Consider the following 24,295-nt stretch of genomic DNA (forward strand, 5'->3'; position numbering starts at 1 on the left):
AATGGCTGAAGATCTAATGTAAAACATAGTGACTATAGTTGCTGATATTGTATTATATAGTTCAAATTTGCTATGAGAGTAAAAGTTAAGTGTTCTCAAGAAAAAATAAAAAGAAGATAAATAAATATGTTAGGTGAGCAATGTGGGGATCCTTCGCAATTTGTACGTATTGACTCATCATACTGTACACCTCAAATATACTGAACTTTTGTCAAGTATACCTCAATATAAAGCTGAAAAATGGAAAAAAAATAAAAAGGAGTTAATGAAAGCCGTAATTACCTTGACCTATTTAGATTATTAAGCAAGAGTGTCACATTTAACATGGATATAGAACGTTTTACTGTAGCCCCTATATAACTATTAATTTTCAAGTTGCTTTAGCATAATATGGATTATTTTCTGCCACTAACTAGAAAAGAAAAAATGAACAGAAAATCATGCCCTATTTTCTAAAAGACATCAACAAAGAATACATTTGAGTTGACTATAATTGCTGATTTGGAAATCACCTTAAAATACTGAGTCTTAATATATAAGGCTATGAGAATCCTGTCTGATACTTCCACCATGTTAATTTGCCACATGTTGAAAATTCACATTTCATAATCAATAGTTTAGAAATAAAAACATTGCTCTTATTTTTATATTGCCTTTATCAGTTGATAGTGAATGTAAAAACAGACTACAGTGATTTTTTTAAGTTTATGTCTGACATTAGTTCTATTAATGATATTTTCTCTAAGATAGCTTAAGTTTGTCAATAGTAAGACCTCCTGCTACTGTAGTTTATAGGGCCTTACCACAGCAGATAAAAAAGTATGAAAGCTGTCTGGGAAAAGCAAAATTAATTGTGTTGTGGGGGCACCTGGGTGGCTCAGTCCATTAAGTGTCCAACTTTGGCTCAGGTCATGTTCTCAAGGTCCTGGGATGGAGCCCTGCGTGGGGCTTTGCACACAGTGGGGAGAGGATTCTCTCTCCCTCCTTCTACTTCTGCTCCTCCCCTGGCTCCTGCTCACACTCTCTCTCTCAAATAAATAAATAAATCTTATTTTTTTTAAAGATCTATTCATTTATTTGGGGAGAGCAGAGGGAGAGGGAGAGAGAATCTTAAACAGACTCCCCACTGAGCAGGGAGAGCTGGGCTCCATCTCACCACTCTAAGATCAGGACCTGAGCCAAAACCAAGAGTCAGACACTTAAGTACTGTGCCACCCAGGTGCCCCAGTAAATAAATCTTTAAAAAAAATTGTGTTGTACAGCATGATTTATTATTTCTCAGGCATATTCCTGCTCTTTTATGCAACTTCAGCTGATATATTCTGCTCAGCTACTGTCTAGTACCTTGAAAAAGTAAGTTGTACCCATGATTAGAACAACAATTTGTATCTTTGAGAAAGATAATCAGATGACTGTATTTTACATGGTTTAAAGCTATTAAGTAAAAAGGTTAATAAAGTTGGGGAAATGACAGGTTTTGAATATATTCCACTAAAATAATCTATATAATCTTGTGGTTGAAAAATAAAACAAGGTCCATTGTCATTACTGTTTTATCTCAAATACTTTAGTTAGTTGTTCAATTTATTTCTTTTAAAATAATTTCTTTTATAATTCTTGTATTTTTGTAGATAAGAGTAGAACAAAATACTCTGGAAGAATATTGGCAATTGCATATGATTCAATCCAAATTTGTTCTGATGTCATATTGATACAGTCTAAACCTGCAGGCAAGCTTTATAATTTTACCATTATATTTTATATTTCATTTTTAACATTACACTTAAGCATGTGTTAAAAGTAGGGAGAAAACAAACAATTAAAGCCAAGTGTTCTTTAGCATTAAACTTAATCATTTGATGTCACACCAAATGCAATTCTTATTTTCATAAATCTAATTTACCTAAATTTTATGGTTGATGCAAGATAATATTAGTGGAACCCCCGTTAGGTTAGAAGTTGGCAACTTGGGATTTAAGTGCTGGTACTTTGATTAAAGCTCAGTTTCTTTAAGGATCAGTTTACTTATCTAGACAGTAGGGACAGTAAAAGCTGTCCTGTTGAAAGATCTAATAAGATAAATCCCACAAAGTACTATAAAATTGTAAAACTAATTTTTCTGTTGTTTCAACTACGTTGTTATCTTCATTGTGATGGAAATTTACTGATAAATCATTTTTTCAAGCAGTCCCCATAGATTTTTGTGGAAACTTCGATTCTGAAACAAACTGCTTGTCTCCACTGATAGAGTATGTGTTTCGTTTAAAATAGAGTTCTGAGTACAATAATAAGAACATTCTGACGGACTAATAAACCATGTGGAATACATATCGTCTATGAACAATAATCATTCAAAAATATTCTCTAAAGGGCTGTAATCTTAGACATTTCAGCAATCAATTATAAATTTCCCTGTTTTGGACCCAAAAAACTTATGTAACTAAAATTATTTTTCAAAACAAAATTTAGATTTTTGAAAGGAACAGTTTGAATTTAAACAATCTATCTTTTCAAGATGTTGCAAATTAAACTTACAGAAAAAAAAATCAGCTTAACAGGGAGCCACTCTTTAAATGGTTCTTAGGACCAATTTGGACAATATTTAATGTAAATCTGAAGCCTTCAGGACACATACAAGAACCACCAGTTAGAGTAAAATAATAAAAATACAGACACTTTATTTTTTCCCAACAAAGTGACAAGGCATTTCATGCTGTGAATCTCTAACACTTTGACAACTAGGCACGTATTTATATTTCCTGCTATTCTAGTCAGGGGGAATAGTTCAACACTGTCTCAGTTGATTTAGTGCCAACTCAAGTCAGTCTTTAGACATTTGTCCAGGTAACTGGACCAAGAACACCTGGAGAAGACTTGTCACAAATTACAGTGATATTCTTTATTCTTTGAGTGGTTTGAGTTGGCAGAGGTGATGTTGAACAGACAGTGGGCAAACAGCACACAGATCCACTGAATTGTAACACTGGGAATATTAAAATAAATTGTGTCGTTTGATACATGTCACTAGAGTAAAACCACTGAAACAACTTTCTTCTCCAGAATTTAAAACAAAGAAAAAATGGGGGAGAAAACATGATTGTAACAAATAGAGAGGGGGACATACAAACAAAACTTTAAATCTGGATGGATTTCAGTAAATGGGGTATAAGGAGAATTAAGCCTAAGGCAAGATAAAAGAAAATTTGGATTTCAATTAACTAGTTGTCCATAGATTAGACAGACAGTCATCTGGAGATGGTACTAAAATTAAAATAAACTCTAGAGCCAGCAGAGGTTTCAGAAGATAAATTATTAAAAAAATATGGAAAGAAAAGGATTTCTAACCACTAATACTATTTCTAGTCTGGTTGTCCGACAATCAGAAGCTTACAAATTGGGGAAGGATTTTCTTTTCCATTTTTCAACATAGACTAAATCACATACTCCTTAAAGGTGTCCATTTCTTACGTCCCTATTTTTATTCTCATCCATAGCTTTCTGATTCCCTCTTTGTTTTGAACAAAATCAATTATTTTATTTATTTATTTATTTTTAAGATTTTATTTATTTATTTGACAGAGAGATAGAGAGAGAGCACAAGTAGGCAGAGCAGCAGGCAGAGGGAGAGGGAGAAGCAGGCTCCCCACTGAGCAGGGAGCCCAGTGTGGGGCTCGATCCCAGGACCCTGGGATCATGACCTGAGCCGAAGGCAGATGCTTAACGACTGAGCCACCCAGGGGCCTCCCAATTAATTATTTTAAGCTAAGCATATATTTGATTATAACTGATCACTGGTGTTATAATTATGACCAGTTACTGTAAATGTCAGCTCATATGCCGCAGTTATATGAGCCCCTAGCTAACATGATCAAGTGTTTGTGCCTCAAAACTATCTGAATCTTATATGAACCATAAAGTCTCTCTTAGAATTCTAAAATTAGATGGTTCTAGTGAATGAAGTTTGCTTAGATCATAGTTTAATGTTTGAAATACTTGTAGCAAGTTGGTGGAAGTAGTTATGATGAATCTGATATTTTGGACACTTAATCTTTGACATATTTGATAAATTATCAAAGGAATTAAGAGAATAGATTAGACTTTTAATATCCTAATATCTTAAGCAGATTTTCTGCTGTTCTGAGTGGTAGAATAGGTATGAAAGAATTGACAGAAGCATTTACGGAGAAAAACCATGTATTTTGTAAACAGACCCATCAGAGGTACATGCTTATACACACTTTTTTTTTTTTTTTAGTTTTAATTAGGTTAATTAAAGTCAGGGTATAGCCCAGAGTCAGAATCATCACAGACAAGTAGTCATATTAAAGGAACAAGTTATTCACTCCATCAGTATTTACTGAGAGCTAATGGAGTACAAAAATTGGGTCCAGGATCCAGAACACAAATATTCCTCAGTCCTGACTGACATGGAGGCAGGGAAAATAAAAGGCAGCAATATAAGATGTTGAAAGAAGGGTAACATGAGGTCACAAAGTTTAGGTCAGTAGTCCTAGTGGCCCAACTATGATTTGGAAATGAAGCATAAAGTTCTCTAGCTCAGTAGGTCTCAAAATTCATTTGCATCAGAATCACCTAGAGAGTTTGTTAGAATACAGATGGTTGGGCCCCTCCCTCAGAATTCCTGTTTAAGTTTGGGGCAAAGTTTGAGATAATGTATTTCCTAACGAACAATCTTGTAAGATCTGTATCTACATCTATATCATCTATATATCAACATATATATTACATTAGTATAATTCTTTTTAAGGTAAATAAAATAAGGCTCAGAGTGATTAATATGCCAAGCTAACCTAAAGGCTTGTTTTTATTAAAAGAATGAGAAGACATTATTTTCTGTGATATAGGAGAAAAGGTTTTTTAAAAACTTTTTTTTATTCTTTGCTGTGATTGTACAATAATTAAGAACTTTTTGGATATGCAGTGAGACTTACTGAACAGAACTATCTTTTTTTTTTAGTGTATAGTTCTGCAAGTTTTTTTTAATTTAATTTTATTATGTTTTGTTAGTCACCATACAATACATCGTTAGTTTTTGATGTAGTGATCCACGATTCATTGTTTTTGTATAACATCCAGTGCTCCATCCTTAATACCCATCACTGGGCTAATCCATCCCCCCCACCCCCTCTAAAACCCTCAGTTTGTTTCTCGGAGTCCATAGAGCAGAACTATCTTATAGGAAGTTCCTGTGTCTTATCTGAATAACCCATTTGGATCATATGTTGTGGAACAGTGCCTTGGCATTCTTATTAAAAAAACACCTACTTGAGTCAATACAAAAATTGTGGTAGGCTTCCCAACAATAAACTGTTACATGGAACCACAAATAAATATCAAAGACATCTAAGCAAAAGAACCTGCACATAACATAATATATACTCCATGATAAAAGTGACACTGGTGCTTAGCAAGGGCTGGTGATGGGGAATGACTCTGAACTTTCTGAGGTGATAAAAACGTACTATAGCTAAATAGGCATGGAAGTTACATGGGTAAATCCTTTTGCCAGTTAAGTTGTGTATATTTCAATTTATGTGATTTTTTTCTGTAAAAATAAGAAGTGGTGCTATGCGGTGTGAGGAGAGATACAGACCACATAAAAATAGTAGAATGTAGATGTTGACGAAGCAAGGTGAGGCATATGGAAAGTTCATTATGCTATTCTGTTTATGATGTATATATTAAAAACAAACAAATAAAACCACCTACTTGGATTTGTATTATTCTATACCCTTCTTTAGGACTTCATTATTCTTAGATTAATTAATAGGACAGAGCTCCTAAAATTGGAAAAAGAGGTAGTTTTATATTAATTCCTCTAATAATCATTTACCTGACAATATTGTAGAACATTAAGTCAGATGCTGTTATTCACTTTGAATAAATTATTATTTGTAGTTTTTATTTACAATTCACAACCTGCCTTCTCCTCCTCCTTCCCTACCCACAAAATTGAGGAGGGCTGTGTTATTTGTTTTTAAATGTGAATAAAACTGTAAGACACAGAGATCTTAAGATAATTGCAAGAGAAAGGGATAAATGAATCAGAAGCCAGTGGTATAAGTCACTACAGTTAATCAGAGCTTCTTAGCAAATAGGGCAAAAAGAGAAATACAATGTATTCAATCTTTTCCTTTTCTGTGTATTTTATAGAGATTAATATGTGAAAAAGAGATCCTCTCACCACACCACACTACACACACACACGCGTGTGCACACGCCACTGGCATGATACAAATACACTGGCATGATATTTGTAAAGGAAATTTTCATGTGACTCCTCTGTAAGTACTTTAGTAATATAGTAAATAATGTTATTTATTACACTGATATTTTTGTAATTGAGTCTAAGAATTTTGACTTATAATTTTGCTCAAAATGGTTAGTCTTTTCATGGCTGTTAAGGAATGTAGGCAGCACGGATGACTACTCATATTATAAAAGTGTTTTTTTAAGCAGGATTACAAAGGGATGATGGAAATAGAAAATCATGATTTGGCAAATAACCATAGAAATAATTGTAACAAAAAAGAATCATTGATGAATGCTCTTATTTATGAGGAAAAGTAAAATAAAAAAGGATATTTAGGTAGCCTCATTATTATATCTTGTATCTTCCCATAAGATATCCATTAATTACATATGGGAAAAAAGAGTACTTATCCGGTAGAGAAAATTGGCAGCCACCACCATAACCAAGAGATACAACTTAGCCTCATGAGATACAACTTACACCTGTACGTGCAACATGTACCTCTTCATATAATGCATTGAGAAGAGCATACCATCTCTTCTGCAGTATTTCTGCCAAAAATTTATAACCACAACCTAATCATTAGAAAATATTGGATAAGCTTGATTGAGATATTCTACAAAATAGACTTCGAGTATTTTTCAAAGGGTCAAGGTAATAAAAGAGAAACTGAAGGACTGTTTCAGATTGGATAGGATTAGATATTATGGAATTCTACAATTATGAAATGATCTGAGCCAAAAAAAAATGTTAAGAGCAAATTTTGCCAACTGGTCAATTTACCAATTTAGAGTATTCATAAAGTAGCTTTTTGATAGTGTTGTAGCCCATTGATTTGTCACAAAAAAAGTTAGCTGTCAGATGCAGACTCTTGAAAGCAGAGGTGTTATAACCCAGGGAAGTTAGAGCATTTGCAAATGAGAGAGGTGGACTGACATTTTTGGTGATGTAGATGGACACTTCCTAATTTTAATTTCAAAATTCTAATAATGAGACAATAGACTGTAGAAATACATACCAATAAGGTCTCAAGGAAAATTCTTAAATGGATTGTTAAAAGTGTACTTTAGAGGACAAAGCAGTAATCAGTAGACCTAACAAAATTTATAAATTATAACGCATATTTGATTGAATTTACTTTTTTGTTGGAGAGTTATTGATTAATCAGTAAAGTTAATATACATAGAGAGAGGACAAGTGGACTTGAACAAAATAATTAGAAAGTCTTTTGTGACATTTTGTAGAAAACGGAAAAATTTTGGCAGAACACATGAATAATTACGTGATTTTTTTTTTTTGTTAGTTTAATTATTGACATGGTCAATGGGTTACTGTCACCCTGGAAGAAGGTTCACAGAGCTTCTTCCCCAGCCAAGACTATATTAATGGACTACTTGTCAATGATACGTTGGACAGAAATTCAATGATGCAGGGAGCACCCGCCAAATTCAGTTGTCTTCTCTCTGCCACATGGCCCCCCAATAACATGAACAACTTACTGAGAAAGAGAAGGATGTTTGATGCAAAGATGGCCATTTTCTATGCTGCCAGTGAGTAAGATCCCTTCCCGTAGGGACTCAGACAAGTTGATCCTATTAATGCCATTCTTCTCCAGCATCATTTCCCACTACTTAAGTCACCTAACCAGACCATGTGTACCCTTAGACTCTGTACTTAAAGTAATTACAGACACTCTAAGGCAGCAGGTATTTCATCCTTCTAGGTATTTGTATATGTTTTCCACCTATATGAAGTGCTTGTTCCGCCTGGTATTAATTTATCTTTCAGTCAATCAATAATAACATATAAAATATGTTTTTCTTTGCTAACAATACTGCAATGTATCCAGACAAAAATCTATTACAGACTTTTAAAAAGTTTTATTCCAACAAAGGGATAGTCTATAACTTGGGCAGATGAAAATCATTTTTTGAATATGGAGTGGTAAGAATTCTTCAACTTTATCCCTTGATTAATTTAGCATGTACTTACAAATTACAACCTGTAACGCTTAAAAGAATAATAAAGATTAACAGCACACTTACCCACACTTGGATAACCAGGCGTTGAAGGGTCTCCTCCTGGGTTCAGTGACACCATGAAGGTATCATGGCTAAGATTTGCAGTCTTTGGTAAATCACAAGGATCAATATATAGAAGAACACCACCAAATCCAGCCTTTTCCAATAAGGAAAGCTAAAAGAGGAAAAGAGAAAACTATTAAAAATATGATCATATGTATTGGAAAGTACTGCCATTTTATAACTGTCAGCAAAATAAGATGACTCCCCCCTCACCCCAAAAAATAAATAAATAAAATAAAATAAGATGACTGTCTTTTCTGGGTTTTTTCTTTTAAAATGAGCAGGCACTTCAGACTTCCCAATTATCAAGCCTAGTCAGTTAATCCACTGGCTTCTTCCTTTTTTCCCCTGTCTCAATGTTATTGTAGCAGCATTCCTATAATGTCTCTTTGATTTCAGTTGTCTGCACATGGAATTTCTCCCTCTCTCACTCTTAATTATCTAAGTAGATCCAGAGTCTCACTTTCATGAGATTAACAAAGGATCTACTGAAGACAAAATTCTGCTGTAGAAGAATTTTTCTGGCCACTATCATGTCCTTCCCTTAAAGCAGAAGTCACCTGCAGCATTTTGAGATTATTTCCTAGAGGGCTAAGCCTGTCATACTAGTTGCTAATATGTTGAAATACTTTTACACCGTTTGGCAAATAGCCACTGTCCTGAACCCTGTTGAGGGCCTCCGTAGTCACTGAGCTATGCCCTGGATATTCCAGTCATACCGTGCAGATACAGCAGCTGAGGGATGGAAAGAACCAAGGGGCCTCCTTCTGAATGGTCAGTTCCTGCTCTCTGTCATTAAAGATTTTGAAAATAGTTCCTGATTACTTCATTTGAGACGTATCTAATGCGGATTCCTCTTTGTTCTTCAGGATGTGCAAACTATATAAGTATGGTGGGGCAGATGAACTTGACATTTCATTTTGTTTCTGTTTGAGTTTGGTAAGTTAATTTTTTGGGTAAAGAGCTTAGTGTGACTTACCTAATGTGAGAAACAATAATTATAATTTGGTAATCCATGTGTTTCCCATGAGAGAGGAAAAGCACGTAGGGGGACACTGGGGAGGGAAATAATGGAGACTAAGACTAGGAATCATATGAAATGTAGGCAGTTGCTGTTCATTGTGTGACTCTAGTTAACACCTATACTTCACTTCCCAGGAACTGCTTATCTTATTTATTAAGTTTTACAGTGGACTAAGCAAGGTGGCAGTTGTGGGCCTAACTGGGCCCCTCCATGAGGACAGCATCATGCTTATCTTCTGTACCAATGTACATATGCACTTAGCAGGCCAGAGTAGTCATTCACCAGTATTGCTAAATGAAGGGACAAACGAGAAAGATGCTGGCTTGCCACAGCAACGACTTTAAAAAAAAAGAGAGACTTCTGAGGAAATACTTAGGATGCACTTCTTTTTTCGTTGTTTTAAAGATTTATTTATTTATTTATTTAATTTATTTATTTTAGAGTGCATGTGGTGGGGAGGAGCAGAGAGAGAAGGAGAGCATCTCCAGCCGACTCCCCACTGAGCGCAAAGCTGGATCCAGGCTCGATCCCAAGACCCTGAGATCATGACCTGAGCTGAAATCAACAGCCAGATGCTCAACCCACTGAGCCACCCAGGTGCCCTAGAATGCACTTCTATTGGAAAAATAAAACATATGATTGGATATATAATACGGTTTTTACATAAAAGAAGTTATATGCAGAAAAATAAAAAAAAATAATTGATTTAAGTACATTACATTAATGGCATTTTTTCAACTCCTTTAAAAATATTCTGTGTAAAAAAAATAAAAATATTCTGTGTTTTCCAATTTTTGAGTAATGAACAAGTAGGTATTATTTAATTAATATATGAAATAAGATCTATTTAATTATTAATCAGAAAAAATAACCCTTAGAACCTAAGCAAAGAACAATTGACTCATATGTTGAGTTATGATTTTCTCATCCGAGGGAGAAGAATTTAGGGAGAGGGGAAAAATGAGAAAAGGAAAAAAGAGCAAAGAATATGTTAATAAGAGGGCCGGATTTAAGACTGACCTTCCAAAAGCTCACACTGAAGTCCCTAGGGAGGGCTTCTAATATTTAGATGCTGAAATTTCTACTTTTAAAGAGAATGATCAATGGAATGATTTTGAATGTTCTGCTTACTATAGAAGAATAAATCAAGAAAAATATGAACAATTCCAGAAAGCAACTTTTAAATATAAAAAATTGCTTTTTAAAAATTTATTAAAGTGACTTGTGATCAATAGAGAAAAAAAGATACAGACAAAATAATAATGATAATTAATGATAACAACAGTCCTATTATCCTGTTATTCTATCAAGAAATATTCTCTCTCTTATTATCCTATCTTATTATTCTATCAAGAAATAGCAGATGTTAATATGTTGGAGTTTCTAAACCCTTCTATTAGAGCTTAGATACATATACACATATACTAACAAGATAAGACCACACACCATAAATTTTGCAATCTATTTTTTTCACTTAGAAGCACATACTAAATATTTGTCCATGCTGATAAGTACACTTTTATACAATATTAATAGCTGTATACTCTACATATGTGAATGCTATAAATAATAAAATATAGAAAGGCTGAAATCATGCCATTTGCAACGATGTGGATGGAGCTAGAGTGTATTATGCGAAATAATTAGAGAAAGACAAATACCATACGATTTCACTCATATGCAGAATTTAGAAACAAAACAGATGGACATATGAGGAAGAAAAAAGCAGAGAAAGAGGAAGCAAACCATGAGAGACTCAACTATAGAGAACAAACTGAGGGTTGGGGGTTGGGCAATGGGCTAGATGGGTGATGGAGATTAAGGAGGGCACTTACTGTGATGAGCACTGGGTGTTGTATGTAAGTGATGAATCACAAAATTCTACTCCTGAAACCAACATTACACTACATGTTAACTAGAATTTAAATAAAAAGTTGAAACAAAAAAATATATAGAAAGGCTATCAAATATTATCTGACCAGTCCTTGACTGTTGGTTTTCCAAATTTTGAATTTTTTATATCATACTTCAACAAACTTCCTTATAGCTAAACCATTGCACAAATATATTTCTTCATGAACTATTATTTCCACAGGTAAAATTTCTAGGTGAAAGTATTGTTATTTTTATGATTTTTGATAAACTATTTTCCCTCCAGAAAAGCTATAACAAGTTACATTTCTACCAGTCATATATCTGAGTACTTGTTTCCTCTATCACCAGCATTAAATATTACTTTTTAAGAAATATTTGCCAATCTAGCCAAAAATTACTTGTCCAATTTTTAAATTTACAAGTGAAGTTAAATTTATTTTTGTTTGTAACTTTGGCCACTTGCATACTTTTTTTGAGAATTACCTGCTAGTGAAAATTTTTATGATTCCTGGGGTACTTAATCATTCACAACTATATGTTGTCACTTTTGTGCAGGTAATATGCTGGCATTGGCATATGGAGATAAGTAGGGCAAAGTCCCTGCTCTGCTCTCAGGAAGTTCAGTTAACCAGTGGAATGATGAATAGTTTTCATCTCAAGTGTTAACCCCAATTAACTGGCAATGAGTGGCTGCCTGGGGGAAGCATTTTGAGGCCAAGTTCAGGGTCAGTGAAAAGAGGACAATGGCTCTATGAGAGATGTCAGCCATGGACACATGAAAGGAAAGTGGTGATTCATTTTTTGTTGTTGTTGACCCTGTGTTAGTAGGATAGTCACATTATCTTTAAAAATCTCTTTTAAAAAGCCAGTACATTAACTATTGGACTATTGAAAGTTTACGATGCCAAGTCACTTAGAATTTATCATCAAAAATAAAATGCTACAATTGCTTATTTTGTTTCTTCTGATTATGTTTGGTAATACACTGTGAATCCTTTTATAATCAATTTATAACATGATATTTTTCTATACATGACAGCTTACAATGAGGCAATGCAGTTTAATAGTATGGTGTCTTTTGCCAGAGTTAATTCCCTACAACCATGAAGAGATAACCCTCTATGTGATTTTATTCCCCTCTTCTCATCCCCTGCGTGCAATGGTTGGACCTGAGGTTTACACCTCTCCAGTGTTGTCAAATCTGGTTCACGATGCTATCCCTTGTTGGCTGCCCTAGAGCTCTTAAATAAGTAGCTTAATTTGGTGACCCAATTTTAGAAATTATCTATTGCTGGATTTCCCCTGAATTTGGCAATTGAGGAAACTGCCTATATTAAATCAGATTTAAAAAAAAAAAATGTTCCTCTGCGTTGTTAGCATTGCATTTTGAAGATGGTGAGGTAGTGGTTGTGTAAAATTTCCAAAGGATGTACTATTCTGGTGAGATCATATTCTTTAAAAATGCATTCAAAGGCAAGTCAATATAAGAAGGATGAAGCCAGCTGTCATTAGGCTGTCTGCTTTTGACTGTCCCTTGAAGCACAGGTAAAAGTTGTCAGCCCCGCCCAGCACCTTTCATACCTTCAGATCACTTGGGCCTAGGGTGATGATTATACTAGGGGTCTAATTCATGAAAAGAGAGGGCAAACGTCAGGCTCAGATTTCCTAATACTGAACTTTGATTATCCTTTGCTTCTCTCTCTCTCAAGTATATATGTGATAAGTTTGGGGTTCTTTGTCATGCTTTCTACTTCGTAAACTAAGACAGTGTAAACTAAGACACATAATAGAGCCAGTTAGAAATTGGAATGGAGACATAAAAAAGGAGTCAAGCAAACGGTATTGAGCTCAACTGTTATAAGGTCATGTACAGCAAGCCACGGCCACGGGCCAGTATACTGTATGACGCGTTAGGCTGTATCATCCCGCAAGGGCACCATTTCCTGATTTACACCAAGTGCCATAGGGGTATGTTTCTATGAAAACAGAAATCGTGAAACAGCAGGGTCCTACTCACACAGCTTCCACCCTTTTATTTCGCTCAAAGATTACTAAGTGCTGAGCCAACATGAACCGTGCTTCAGTATTCATGGGTACTAAGATCTCAAGACACCTGAGACGCCTGAGATAGGTGCTGGGCTAGAAACAGAAATGGTCAACAGTCATCCTGGGACACTTTTCCATTTCCTTACACAGAGTCACTCAATTCCCTTCAAGCTAGGTCATGGCTCCACCAACAAAAGAGACATCATTTGAAACAATTATAGTCCTCAAAGTAAAATTTTATTGTCTTTTTTATCTCCAGGAATTCATAAGGATTTGAAGGGTACTTTTAGTAGCACTAGACTGTGATCTACTTGAAGACAGGAATGCTATAGCTTTATTTTATATCCCCAGTGCCTAGTATAGTACCTGGCACCAAATGATTTCTCTATTGTTGAGTTAATGAATAAGTTAGTGTATGTATCAATGAGTGAATGAATACATAATGCATATGGGACAAATGTATTGCATGAATGTTATTTTATTCCATATTTCACACTCACTGGCTGGAAAACATGCAATACATTTTGTTTGCGGCATTTTGTATACATGTCTGCTGGAATATGAATGTATTAATCCATCTTGTTTCTGAAATTAAAACACACACACATACTCAATTAAATGTGTTTTCTCCTTAAACTTTTATAAAAATGTATAATTAAAATAGAATTTGTTTTGATTTTTGTTTTATTTCATTTTATGTTTTGTTATCTAAGAGAGATAAGGAGTAGTGGAGACTAATGCACTGGGACTTGAACATGTGAGTTTGTCTTGTTGACAGGGTCTTGCAGATAAAATGTCTTTGGCTAACTGCAAGGTGACTGATCCCATATTTCTTGTTGTGAACCATATTAATACATTTCTCCTTGTGTGTAGTGTATAAAGCTAGGTCCTAACAGTTGCCAAATAATTGCCTCTGAAATAAACGGTACTACAAATCCATGGGCAGGATACAGCAATCTTACTGAGCAGATCTTACAAAACTCAAAGCTCCCTGAAAACTACTCATGCAGGGAGTAAGTAGTCTGGTACCTAAAAATGGTCCAACAGAGGTTTATATTCTCATTGCCTTAAGACTGGCAGCATGTGGGTGGCTGCATGGTATTCATACATTCAGGGAAAAAATCATTCAAAGGAGATCAAAGCCAGGAATCATGAAAGGGAAAGGACCCTGTTCTGATTCTTGTCACTTAACTTCTTCCCTTCTTGACTTTTGTTCTAATCAAAATGTTTTTTCTATTCCAAAAGGAGGATGCTGTTATGAGTTAGACAATCCACTTCTCCAGTGTCTTCACTGTGAATTCCACAGCTAGACTTTAATCCATTTACAGATGTTCCTAAGTTATCAATTCATCCTTTTGAACCCATTGAATGTCAGCTTTGCTCTTTTTATTTGCACTGGTTACAATGTGTGGAATCCCTCAACTACACCCGATTTCAAGAATCGAAGTTGGAAGCTTGTGATTTTCTCTGTTATTTAGCTTCTTCAAAACATTGGCTGAGCTCTAGAACCATTTCTCTGGCCTCTATGGCTAGAAAAGCTTTCTGAGTCTTCATGTGGAAAACAGGAGCAAATATAAAAAGAGGGCCTTAGTTTTACAAACAAAATTAAGGTCCGCTGTTATGGACTGAATTGTGTTCCTCTAATATTCACAAGTTTAAGTCCTAACCTTTAGTACCTCAGAATGTGACTGTATTTGGAAGTAGAGCCTTTAAAGAGGTAATTAAGGTCAAATGAGGTTATAGTGATGGACTCCAATCCAGTATGACTAGTGTCCTTAGGAAGAAGAGAGATAGACATCAGAAATGTGTGTACATAGAGAAAAGGCTATGAGGACACAGTAAAAAAGGAAGCGATTGGCAAACCAAGAAGAAAGGCTTAGGATAAACCAAACTTGTCAACACCTTGATCTTCAATTTTCAGTCCCTAAACCTGTAAGAAAATAAATTCCTCTTGAAACTACCCAGTCTGTGGTATTTTGTTATGGCAGCCCTAGCAAACTCATACATTCACATAAGGTGCCAAAGGCTCAGGAAAATAATTGTGATCAGAATCTAAGTCTTCTGAGTCTTTTTTAAACCAAATCATCAAGTACTAATTACACATCTACTATGAGCCAGATACTGTCCCCAAAGTGATTTGTCATTCAGAATATCTGATATGTCATTTCAATTCCCACTATGTAGTTGTTGGAATTGTGATTCAGAAAGGGCAAAAGGCTGATCCACAGTCAGAACTACTAAGTGGTAATTCCAGGGGTCAAACTAGAATTTTCCAAATTCAAGTCTGGCAATCTTTCTGCTAAAGCACACCTTTCCTTTCAGTTATACATCCATCCTTTACAAAAACAAATAGACTGGCTAAAGGATGAATTTATAAAACACATCAGATTCTCTTGCTGTGATCTGCTTTCCAAGAGGACACTGGAATCAATACTGTATGAATTATATGCCTGTTTATTTAGATTGCTAAAAAGACCTGGATTTTTACAAAGTACTCTCAGGGGGATTAATATGCATTATAACAGAATGTGTTAAGGATTCATGGCCATAGTAACAGAAAAATAAAAATAAACTTAAAAAAAACCATGAACCTAACATTTCAGAGCACATTCTTATTCATGTAAATTACATGGCTCTGGCATAGATGAAAAATAAAAATATTGGACACATAATATGTGATCATTCTTTAAGCAGATATTTTGGCTTCAGGGCTTAAATTTTATGTTATTCTTCTTTCTTGATATTGTTTTCCTTGTTAATAGGTTTGTTGTTTTGCCCTTTAATTATGTATTGTATTGTTAGTATACCATTAAAGAGATTTGTAAGATTCCCCTTTGCTTTGTTATGTTTCAGAAATAAACTCACCTTCCTTTGTTAAAGAAAAAAAAAAGACTATTATGGTGAGGAAGTTTCACTGTAATCAGACTGACTATATCCAAGGCATAATCACAGCATTCTTTTTTGATTTCACCAAACACCTCTACTTAGATTTCAAATTGCTTTACTTAATGTATCCGTAGTTATTTAAATAATTTTAGTGAGATTAATAAGAAGCAATGACCTTCTGCTTTTGTGAAGAAAAAACCTGAAGTTATGAAAAAATTTAAGCTTGCTGTTGAAGTTCTAAAAAGAACCTCAACTTTTATCACACAATTCAGGAAGGCAGGAAGGAAGGAAGGGCAAGAGGGAGGGAAGATTTCCTACTTTGTAAGTTATCCTCATGTATAACATTTTTATTTCACTTTAAATTAATGTCTCATTGTTCCCTGCACAATTATTCTCATTTCACAAATGAAGTAATCATGAAATAAGTATGACTAGATCATGCCATATAGTTAACAGTATATTCAGAGTAGAGAAATTTATTTTCTTGTGCTTTTCCCACTAAACTATGTTACTTCCAATCATGAAAAAAATGTAAATTTGCAAATTTCTTTCAATTTTTAAAATTCATATTATTTTACAACCTTATAATGTTTGCTATATAGCAGAAGCTTAATCTTTAAAAAATTTAAATTATGGTATCATTTTTCCAACTGTAGCTTCAAAATATTGAAGAGAATGCTGTATTTTATTTCTACATTTCCCATCTTTCCTATCAGTGATGGATCCACCTATGTTACATGGGTCCATTATTCTAGGTTCTAGGTTGAGAATACAAGGATAGAGTGTGGATGAGCAAGTATTAACCTAAATCATTTTATTTTCAGGGAGAGGGATTTGAGATTGGCATAGGAAACACAGTGACCTGGGGTCTTTTCCTCTGTCAAGGAGATTAATGAATTGACAACACCTAATTTTTTTCTGACATCTTACTCATATTACTTATAGTCAATATTGAGGGAAAATATACAGTTGCTATTAGTAAATAAATTGCTGATATTACCAACTTCATATATTTCTTTTCCATCTGTAGGCATGCTGTTGCTCTACCAAATAAATCATGTTCAAAAAGAACAAAAAATAATAATTTTTAATGTATGTTTCTAACTTAACTAAGAACATAGTGAACTAAAGCCATTATGGGGAGAAACCATAGATAATAAATAAGAATTATATGTCTCTAAACATATCACAGAAATTTGTTATTGTTCAGGTTTATTGACATAAATAATTTTCCAATGTGTCACTGTGTTAAAGAATCAATATTCAAAATTTCTATTTCTACTGCCTACAAAATTAGTTCTTTAACAGAAATTCTAAATAGAGCTGCCAATTTTATACACAAAGAAAGAAAAGAAACCTAGATATATATTTGATATTCAATGTTTTCTTAATTTTTAGTATTATGGGTCATCATATGAACATAAAAAAATAGAGTAAAGTTTCCATAGTGTTTTTATTTTTTTTACATATATATGTATACAGGTGTATCAGGTAAAAAAAAAATACCATATATATGTAGATAGATAAAATATAGATATACAAGGTATATGTACCTTCTCCAAGGTGGGTGGATATAGAGAGAATATATGAGGAAAAATTAAATGAGTAATATTAAAGAGCATATTTTGAATTACTTTTAAAATTTCACCATAGAAAAACTTCAAATCTTGGACTACCTGCAAGTGTCATATAATGTTCTAAGTTGTTAGAAATACATCTGAATTTATGGAGTTGTTTTGCTGTAGCTTGGCTTGCAAGCAACATGGCAGATGAAAAACCACTGAAATGAGAGGAAGTCTTGAACTGGACCAGCCATTAGGCAAGGGATGCTGCGGCTTGCCACTGAAAAGCTATACAGTTCAATTTTCTCATCCGTAAAAAGAGATGACATTTGCCCCGCCAGTCACACAAAATGATTGGCAGATTCCAAGGAGATGGTCTGTCTGAAGATGTTAAGAAGTGTGAAATGCTCTATAATGGGTGAGGTTGTTTTGTTTTGATGATAAGAAGAAAGAAGACAAGGTGGAGCACCAGTTTGATAATTGAAAGAGTGTAATTTCTTTGCATTTTTCTGGGATAGAGCACACTCTTAAGGAAGAAAAAAATTCCCCAAACTAATTATCTTGAAAAAATGTTTCTTGACATAAAAATGATGAGATTTCATAAGGTTTATTTCCAAAAGTAAATATTCATATGACTTAAATCTACTCTTCCATTATCTTTCACTTATTACCAGTCTCTGTTTGCTTTTTGTTGTATCTTAGAGGAAATGTGAAAAGAAAAATTCTAAGATCCTCCAGGCATACATTTTTCCCTAAACTTCATTAGTGTCTTTTAATTTTTATAATTCTATTACTTGAAATGTTATTTTATATCTTTTAAAATTATAATAATGATTATTACATTTACCTTACCAATCAAGGAAACACTATTTTTGTTACCTTCTTATTGATTTTCCTCATTAAAAAAAAAAAAAGGCAATCTACTCCACTGAGACATAATTTCTCAATCCCTCCTGAAATTAATTTATTTAATTATATAAAACCTGAGATTTCAGTCAGGCACAGGACAAGTAACCAGAAATGAACAGCTGAAGGATGATCTTATTCCCAGGCACATGAAAGGATTACATATACAGGGACATGGATTATTTGCAGCTTTTTTTTTTTTTCCTAGAGAGCAAATCTGATGCATAGGTCTTGCAGAGAATTCAATAAGAATAGAAATAATTTCCATATTATTTTTTCTAATGGCATTAATTAGAAAGATGTATAGTTGCCAAACAACAGGCAGAGTATATGTCTCTTGTCCATGCAGTTAATAGATCATGAGTTGTCTTTACAATTCTGTCTGGCAAAAATTGGCAAGGCCTTTTTATAACACAAACACATCAGAGGTCACAGAGTTTCCACTTTCCTGATGCAGAAAGGCTTTTGATTTTCTTGAGAATCACTATGCCCTTTGGATGAAAAAAATTACCTATATGTACATTTTCATTCAGATTTTAGATATTTTTTTAAGTAGGTAAGATAGCAAAGGTCCATCCTGCCTCTGAATTATCTTTTGAAAACTATATTCACTGTTAAGTCTACTTGCTATATTTTTCATTGCAGATGCCTAGGAGTTTAGGTCAAAGTATTATTTCAATGTACTATGTCCCAGGTGACTGAGGCATCCACTGCAATCTTCTCCCAGCCCCTACGACTGTATTAAGACAAAACTCTGGGCAAAGAACACATCCAGTTTAATGCCTGAGTGCACAGAAATGAAGGAGAAAGATAAATAGCGTGTATAGTTCTCAACTAGCCCCAGTGTGATGAGCAGCATTAGACTACCACTAAATACACAACACACACACACACACACACACACACACACACACACACACACACACACAGAGGTATGAAAAACTGAAAAAGGAGAAAACATTAGCATAACTGATTTTAAGGTTCATGGCTTCTTTCCATGCAGGTTCATCAGAGTAAGTCTCTTTTTCCATGAGAGAATGGTTTCCTATAGAAAAATGTCTATCCCATATAACTTTATACTTTATTAAAGCAGTACTATTAAGCAAAAATGATTTTTACCCAATATCTACCTTTCCTAGGCATTTCTAGATGTTTAAAAGCTATTGTGAACCTCAAATAGGAGTAAATAATTATTTTACTTTGCTTTCTCTTTTAATTGAATAGTTTTGCTCATGTTGTGATAGGTTTATTTGAAAGTGAAAGTAATTTGTTATAGAATAGCAGCTTTTATAAATGGAAACTTCTACAACAGAACATTGTGAGATGTTTAAATATTAACCAGACATATTGTTCACTCTCAACACTATATTTTAGAAGCTTAATACAAATTAAGTACATACATTATATTGTTGGGTCTTGCTTACCAGTGCTAAGAAATCCAAAATGTTCAATTCTAATTAAAAATGAAATTGAACTGCAATTCCCTGGAAACAAGAGCTGATCAGACTCAATAAGCTTTACTTAATTTATTTCAGAAACAAAATAATTGAATTGCTCATAGACAAAGAAAAAAAATGCTTACATTGTTAAAGAAATACATGCTTACAAATCGTTTGCATTTCTATTATATTTTCTAATGTTCATAGTTGATTGCATATCCCATATATATGTTTCAAGACACTTAAGGGTTTAAGAATATGCCAGATATCTTTATTATTCACAACTTCTATATGTACATTTACTAGGGCTGCACCATAAATTACATCCTTGAACTTTTCCTTTTTTAATTTTAAAAGATATAAAAAGAGTATTATTCTTCATTGTAAATTTTTTACTTGGGTTAGTTATTAAAATAAAAAAAAAAGACTTTCCCAAATCCTTGACTAACAATCATTTAATTGTCACACGACCCTGGGAGATTTTTAAGAGTACTCTTATTATTTTTCTTATTTGTATTTGGTTTTGCTTATTCAACTTCAGAAAACTGTGCCTCAGTGAGGTGTTGTAACTTTTCCATGGTTATATAGCCTGTAATAGTGAAGATGGAAACACTGGTTTTAAAATAACAGGAAAAATGGAAAAATAAACTAACCACGAATGAAGAGTATACTGTTGGACAAAGAGTGGATCAAATTATCCCATGCTCCCCCCTCTTTGTGTTTTCAATTGTTTTATATCAGGATTCAGTTTGAGATCACAATGGTCCTAACACGACTAAGGCCAGAACGTTGAAAATGGAATGGCTCCCTCATCTTCAGAAAGAGTGTTCTTTGGATATAAAGTTGGATTAAGGAGCAATGATTCCAGAAAAATCCTAGACAGTATCTCTACCCAGCTCTGGACTTTTGTAAGAACAGACAATGCAACAGTTAGAGTAGCCAAACAATGAAATAAGCAGGAATACTTCTTCAGGAGATAGAATTTACGCAGGAGAAATGTCCATCTGTCGGGGATTCGTAGAAGTCACCCTAACACTAGACAGAAGTTTTATCTAAATCTACTTCTCTCATAGTATTTGCCTTGTTCAGGTAAAATAAATAAGATGAGATAAATGAAGTGATATATGATAAGACTTTTAAACAGGCATATGTAAGACAGTGTCATCATCATAATTAATCCTGAAGTACACTTTTTATTAGATCTCAAAAATGTTTAGGAGAATAAAAAAAAAGTATGAGTGTAATAAATTTGGATGAACACATCAAATCAGAAAATAGGGGAAAAAAGACAAATAATAAACATTATGTACGATGAAAGAAAAATAAATAAAGCATATAAATTTTTACGCTAAAAAAAAGAGATGAATCATCCCATTAAAATCAGAGATGTCTGAAAAGGAACAAAACCTTAGCAATATGTTTTTTACAAGAAAGCTTTTTGAAACAAAATAATAAAGACTGAAGGAAATGATAAGCAAATAGGCACTGGGCAAATAAAAAAATCTAGAAGAGGCAAATTCATATAAAATATCTGAAATTAAAAGCAATAAAGATTAAAGATATACCCTACGGAATACCTAAAAATAAAATCAGCAAAATAGATAAAGGATATTCCACAAACCTCAGTGTACTAAACAGCATAATGGCAAACTAAAAATATATAGAAAATGCAAGATGAAATTCTAAAAATAGACTTATATAGGGGATATACTTCTTTTAGAATTGGACAAATTCTAAAGCCAAAACTGTAAAGATATACAGGAATCAAATAAATCATGAATTTTATGAACTTAACATTATTCACAAAGCTCATGTACACCCACAAATAATCATTTTACATGAACTCTGCCACAAAGAAAAATTCTAAAAGCTGTATTTGTATCGGTGATATTAGTTACCATAATCCAATCAATTAGAAATGAATAAAACTATGAGCAAAATTAATTTATTCCTTAATAACTAGAGATCACAGAACAAGTGAAAAGTGTCTGGAACACACTGAAAAGTAGAATACATAACAGTGAAACTTTTGTGATACAGTGGAACTTCTATTCGGCTAAAAACTTAATAGTTTCTGTAGTTCACATATAGCTTACATAGGCACTCGGTTTTCTTTTTAATAAATTAGGAAATGAAACAAAATTAGTTAGAAAGAGGGAATTACTTAATTCAGAAGCAGAAAATAATGAAATGCAAAACAACAGAAAAGAAAAGCATATACTTTTTTTTTTTTTAGAGGTGGGGGAAGGGGCAGAGGGAGAGAAGGGTGAAAATCCTTTTTCTTTTTTTTTTTAAGATTTGATTTATTTATTTGAGACAGAGAAAGAGAGATAGAAATAGTGACAGAGAGCATGAGTGGGGAGGAGAGAGAGAGAAGCGGGCTCCCCGCTGAGCAGGGAGCCCGACGTGGGGCTTGATCGCAGGGCCCTGAGATCGTGACCTGAGCTGGAGGCAGACACTCAACTGACTGAGCCACCCAGGCGCCCCGAGAAGGGTGACAATCTTAAGCTGACTCCACACTTGCAATAATGGGGCTCAATGTCACATCCCTGAGCCAAAATTAAGAATCGGAGGCTTAACCAACTGAGCCACCCAGGTGCCCCTAATGTACGGATCTGAAGAAGTATTTGCACATTGAAATATTCCATACAAATATTAAGTATGGAACAAATTCATCACAACTGACAGCAAGTTGAAAACTGTGGCAGCTGGGTAAATTAAATATTTCGTAAGCAGCCTGACCATGTCCCTAGACTCAAATCAGACAAACTATCCAGGAGTGGAGCATCTGGTCCTGCAGCTGCTCAGCACACCCTGTGAGCAGCAATGAACACCAGCTTCCCTTGGCAACTAAAGATGAGGTTGCCAAGGGGAAGGGCCTTTAATAAAGCCAACAATGGGCAGAAACAATGCCAAATTAATATAGAAATTAGTACAGGCATGTGCCATTTTGTCTCAATTACAAAAGTCAAATCTGCAAAGAGGGGAGTCATACCAGGCTTCAATAGAGGCCTGTGATTTTTAAATATTTAAGTCATAAACATTAGGGCATACATGCACATGTTTGTAACCTCTCTGGATAGGAGACAATGGAAACTAAAGGAAGGTCGGTTTCTTCTATAGCTGCACAGTTGAAGAAAGGAGATTACTCACTAACAAGTTCATTTCTGCAAATCGAAAAGCTCATGACTCCTGATTTTGTGACTGACACTGATGTAAAAGGAAGCAGACAGGTGATGATAACTCACAGGGAGCAGCCCGTTTCTCTCTCACTTCCCCTTCCCCCCCAGCCTGGACAAATAGTGATATTTTTTCTTTACTGAACTCATAGTGAATATGCATCTTAAAAGTCTGAAAGGTAAAATAAAATAAGAAATTTGTCGATTTGGTTGTGTAGGTCAATCTCTGATCTTTCTCTCATCTTAAGGTAGACAAATAATTCCTATTCTGGGAAGCTAGCCACCAGGACTTCCTTTGGGTTACTAACATATAGTTTTACAAGCATGTCAGGAACAGAATGAAAAGCTCCATAGTGAACCCCAGCTGCTCTCCACTGCTGTCCTATTGGCTTCCTAACTAACATCTAGAATGGGGTGCAGTGAACCAATGCAATAGGTAAATCATAAAATCAAATTATTGAGAAACCACACCATTTCAGAACCGTGACATTTTTCACAGAAACATTTTTCATGTCTTATCAGTAAAAAGTATCTATGAGAATCATTGTTATTATCTAGCTTCTTCAGTAGTATGAGCTCTAAAGAAAACTTAAAAATGGAAATGGAGGCCAAATAATTGTGCTAGAAACATTGTGTGGGGCAGTTTAAGAAAAATTATTATCACCCCATTTCTATATAAAATCTTAAAAGGAAAGTAGTAATATATAACATGAGATTATCTGATAAGGAGACTCAGGTCAGGTCTTGGTATACATTTTAGGGGTTAGAAAGCAGGAAAACCCAGTTAGGATCTGCTATATGGGAAATGGTTTTCTTGATGGTACTTTCCTTGTTCATACTATGCAAATATCAAAAGCTTCTTAACGAAGCTCGTTCCAGCAGCCTTAAAAATTACATGATTTTATACAACCAATTCATGGGTAACTAGGTTTTATCCTTAAAAACTAAGAACTACCATTTATTATTTGCCCATATCTTGACTTATACTTTGCAGTTGGAGCTACACAATGCAGAAAGATG

The 24,295-nt window shown here is 34.2% G+C and overlaps 1 protein-coding gene across 8 annotated transcripts in view; it reads right to left on the bottom strand.

Annotated features, from left to right (window-relative positions):
* The window catches only part of NAALADL2 (N-acetylated alpha-linked acidic dipeptidase like 2), a 1,329,911-nt gene that overhangs the window by 457,189 nt on the left and 848,427 nt on the right, over window positions 1-24,295 (bottom strand). For all 8 annotated transcript variants that reach the window (XM_073897013.1, XM_073897016.1, XM_073897023.1 and 5 more), the window contains one exon: window positions 8,320-8,470. In XM_073897013.1, coding sequence (XP_073753114.1) covers window positions 8,320-8,470 — 151 coding nt within the window. The remainder of the gene's footprint in view (window positions 1-8,319; window positions 8,471-24,295) is intronic.

This window comes from Callorhinus ursinus, unplaced genomic scaffold, assembly GCF_003265705.2.
Source record: "Callorhinus ursinus isolate GAN/ISIS: 27379988/994484 unplaced genomic scaffold, GSC_fseal_2.0 scaffold1, whole genome shotgun sequence".
NCBI classification, from domain to species: Eukaryota; Metazoa; Chordata; class Mammalia; order Carnivora; family Otariidae; genus Callorhinus; species Callorhinus ursinus.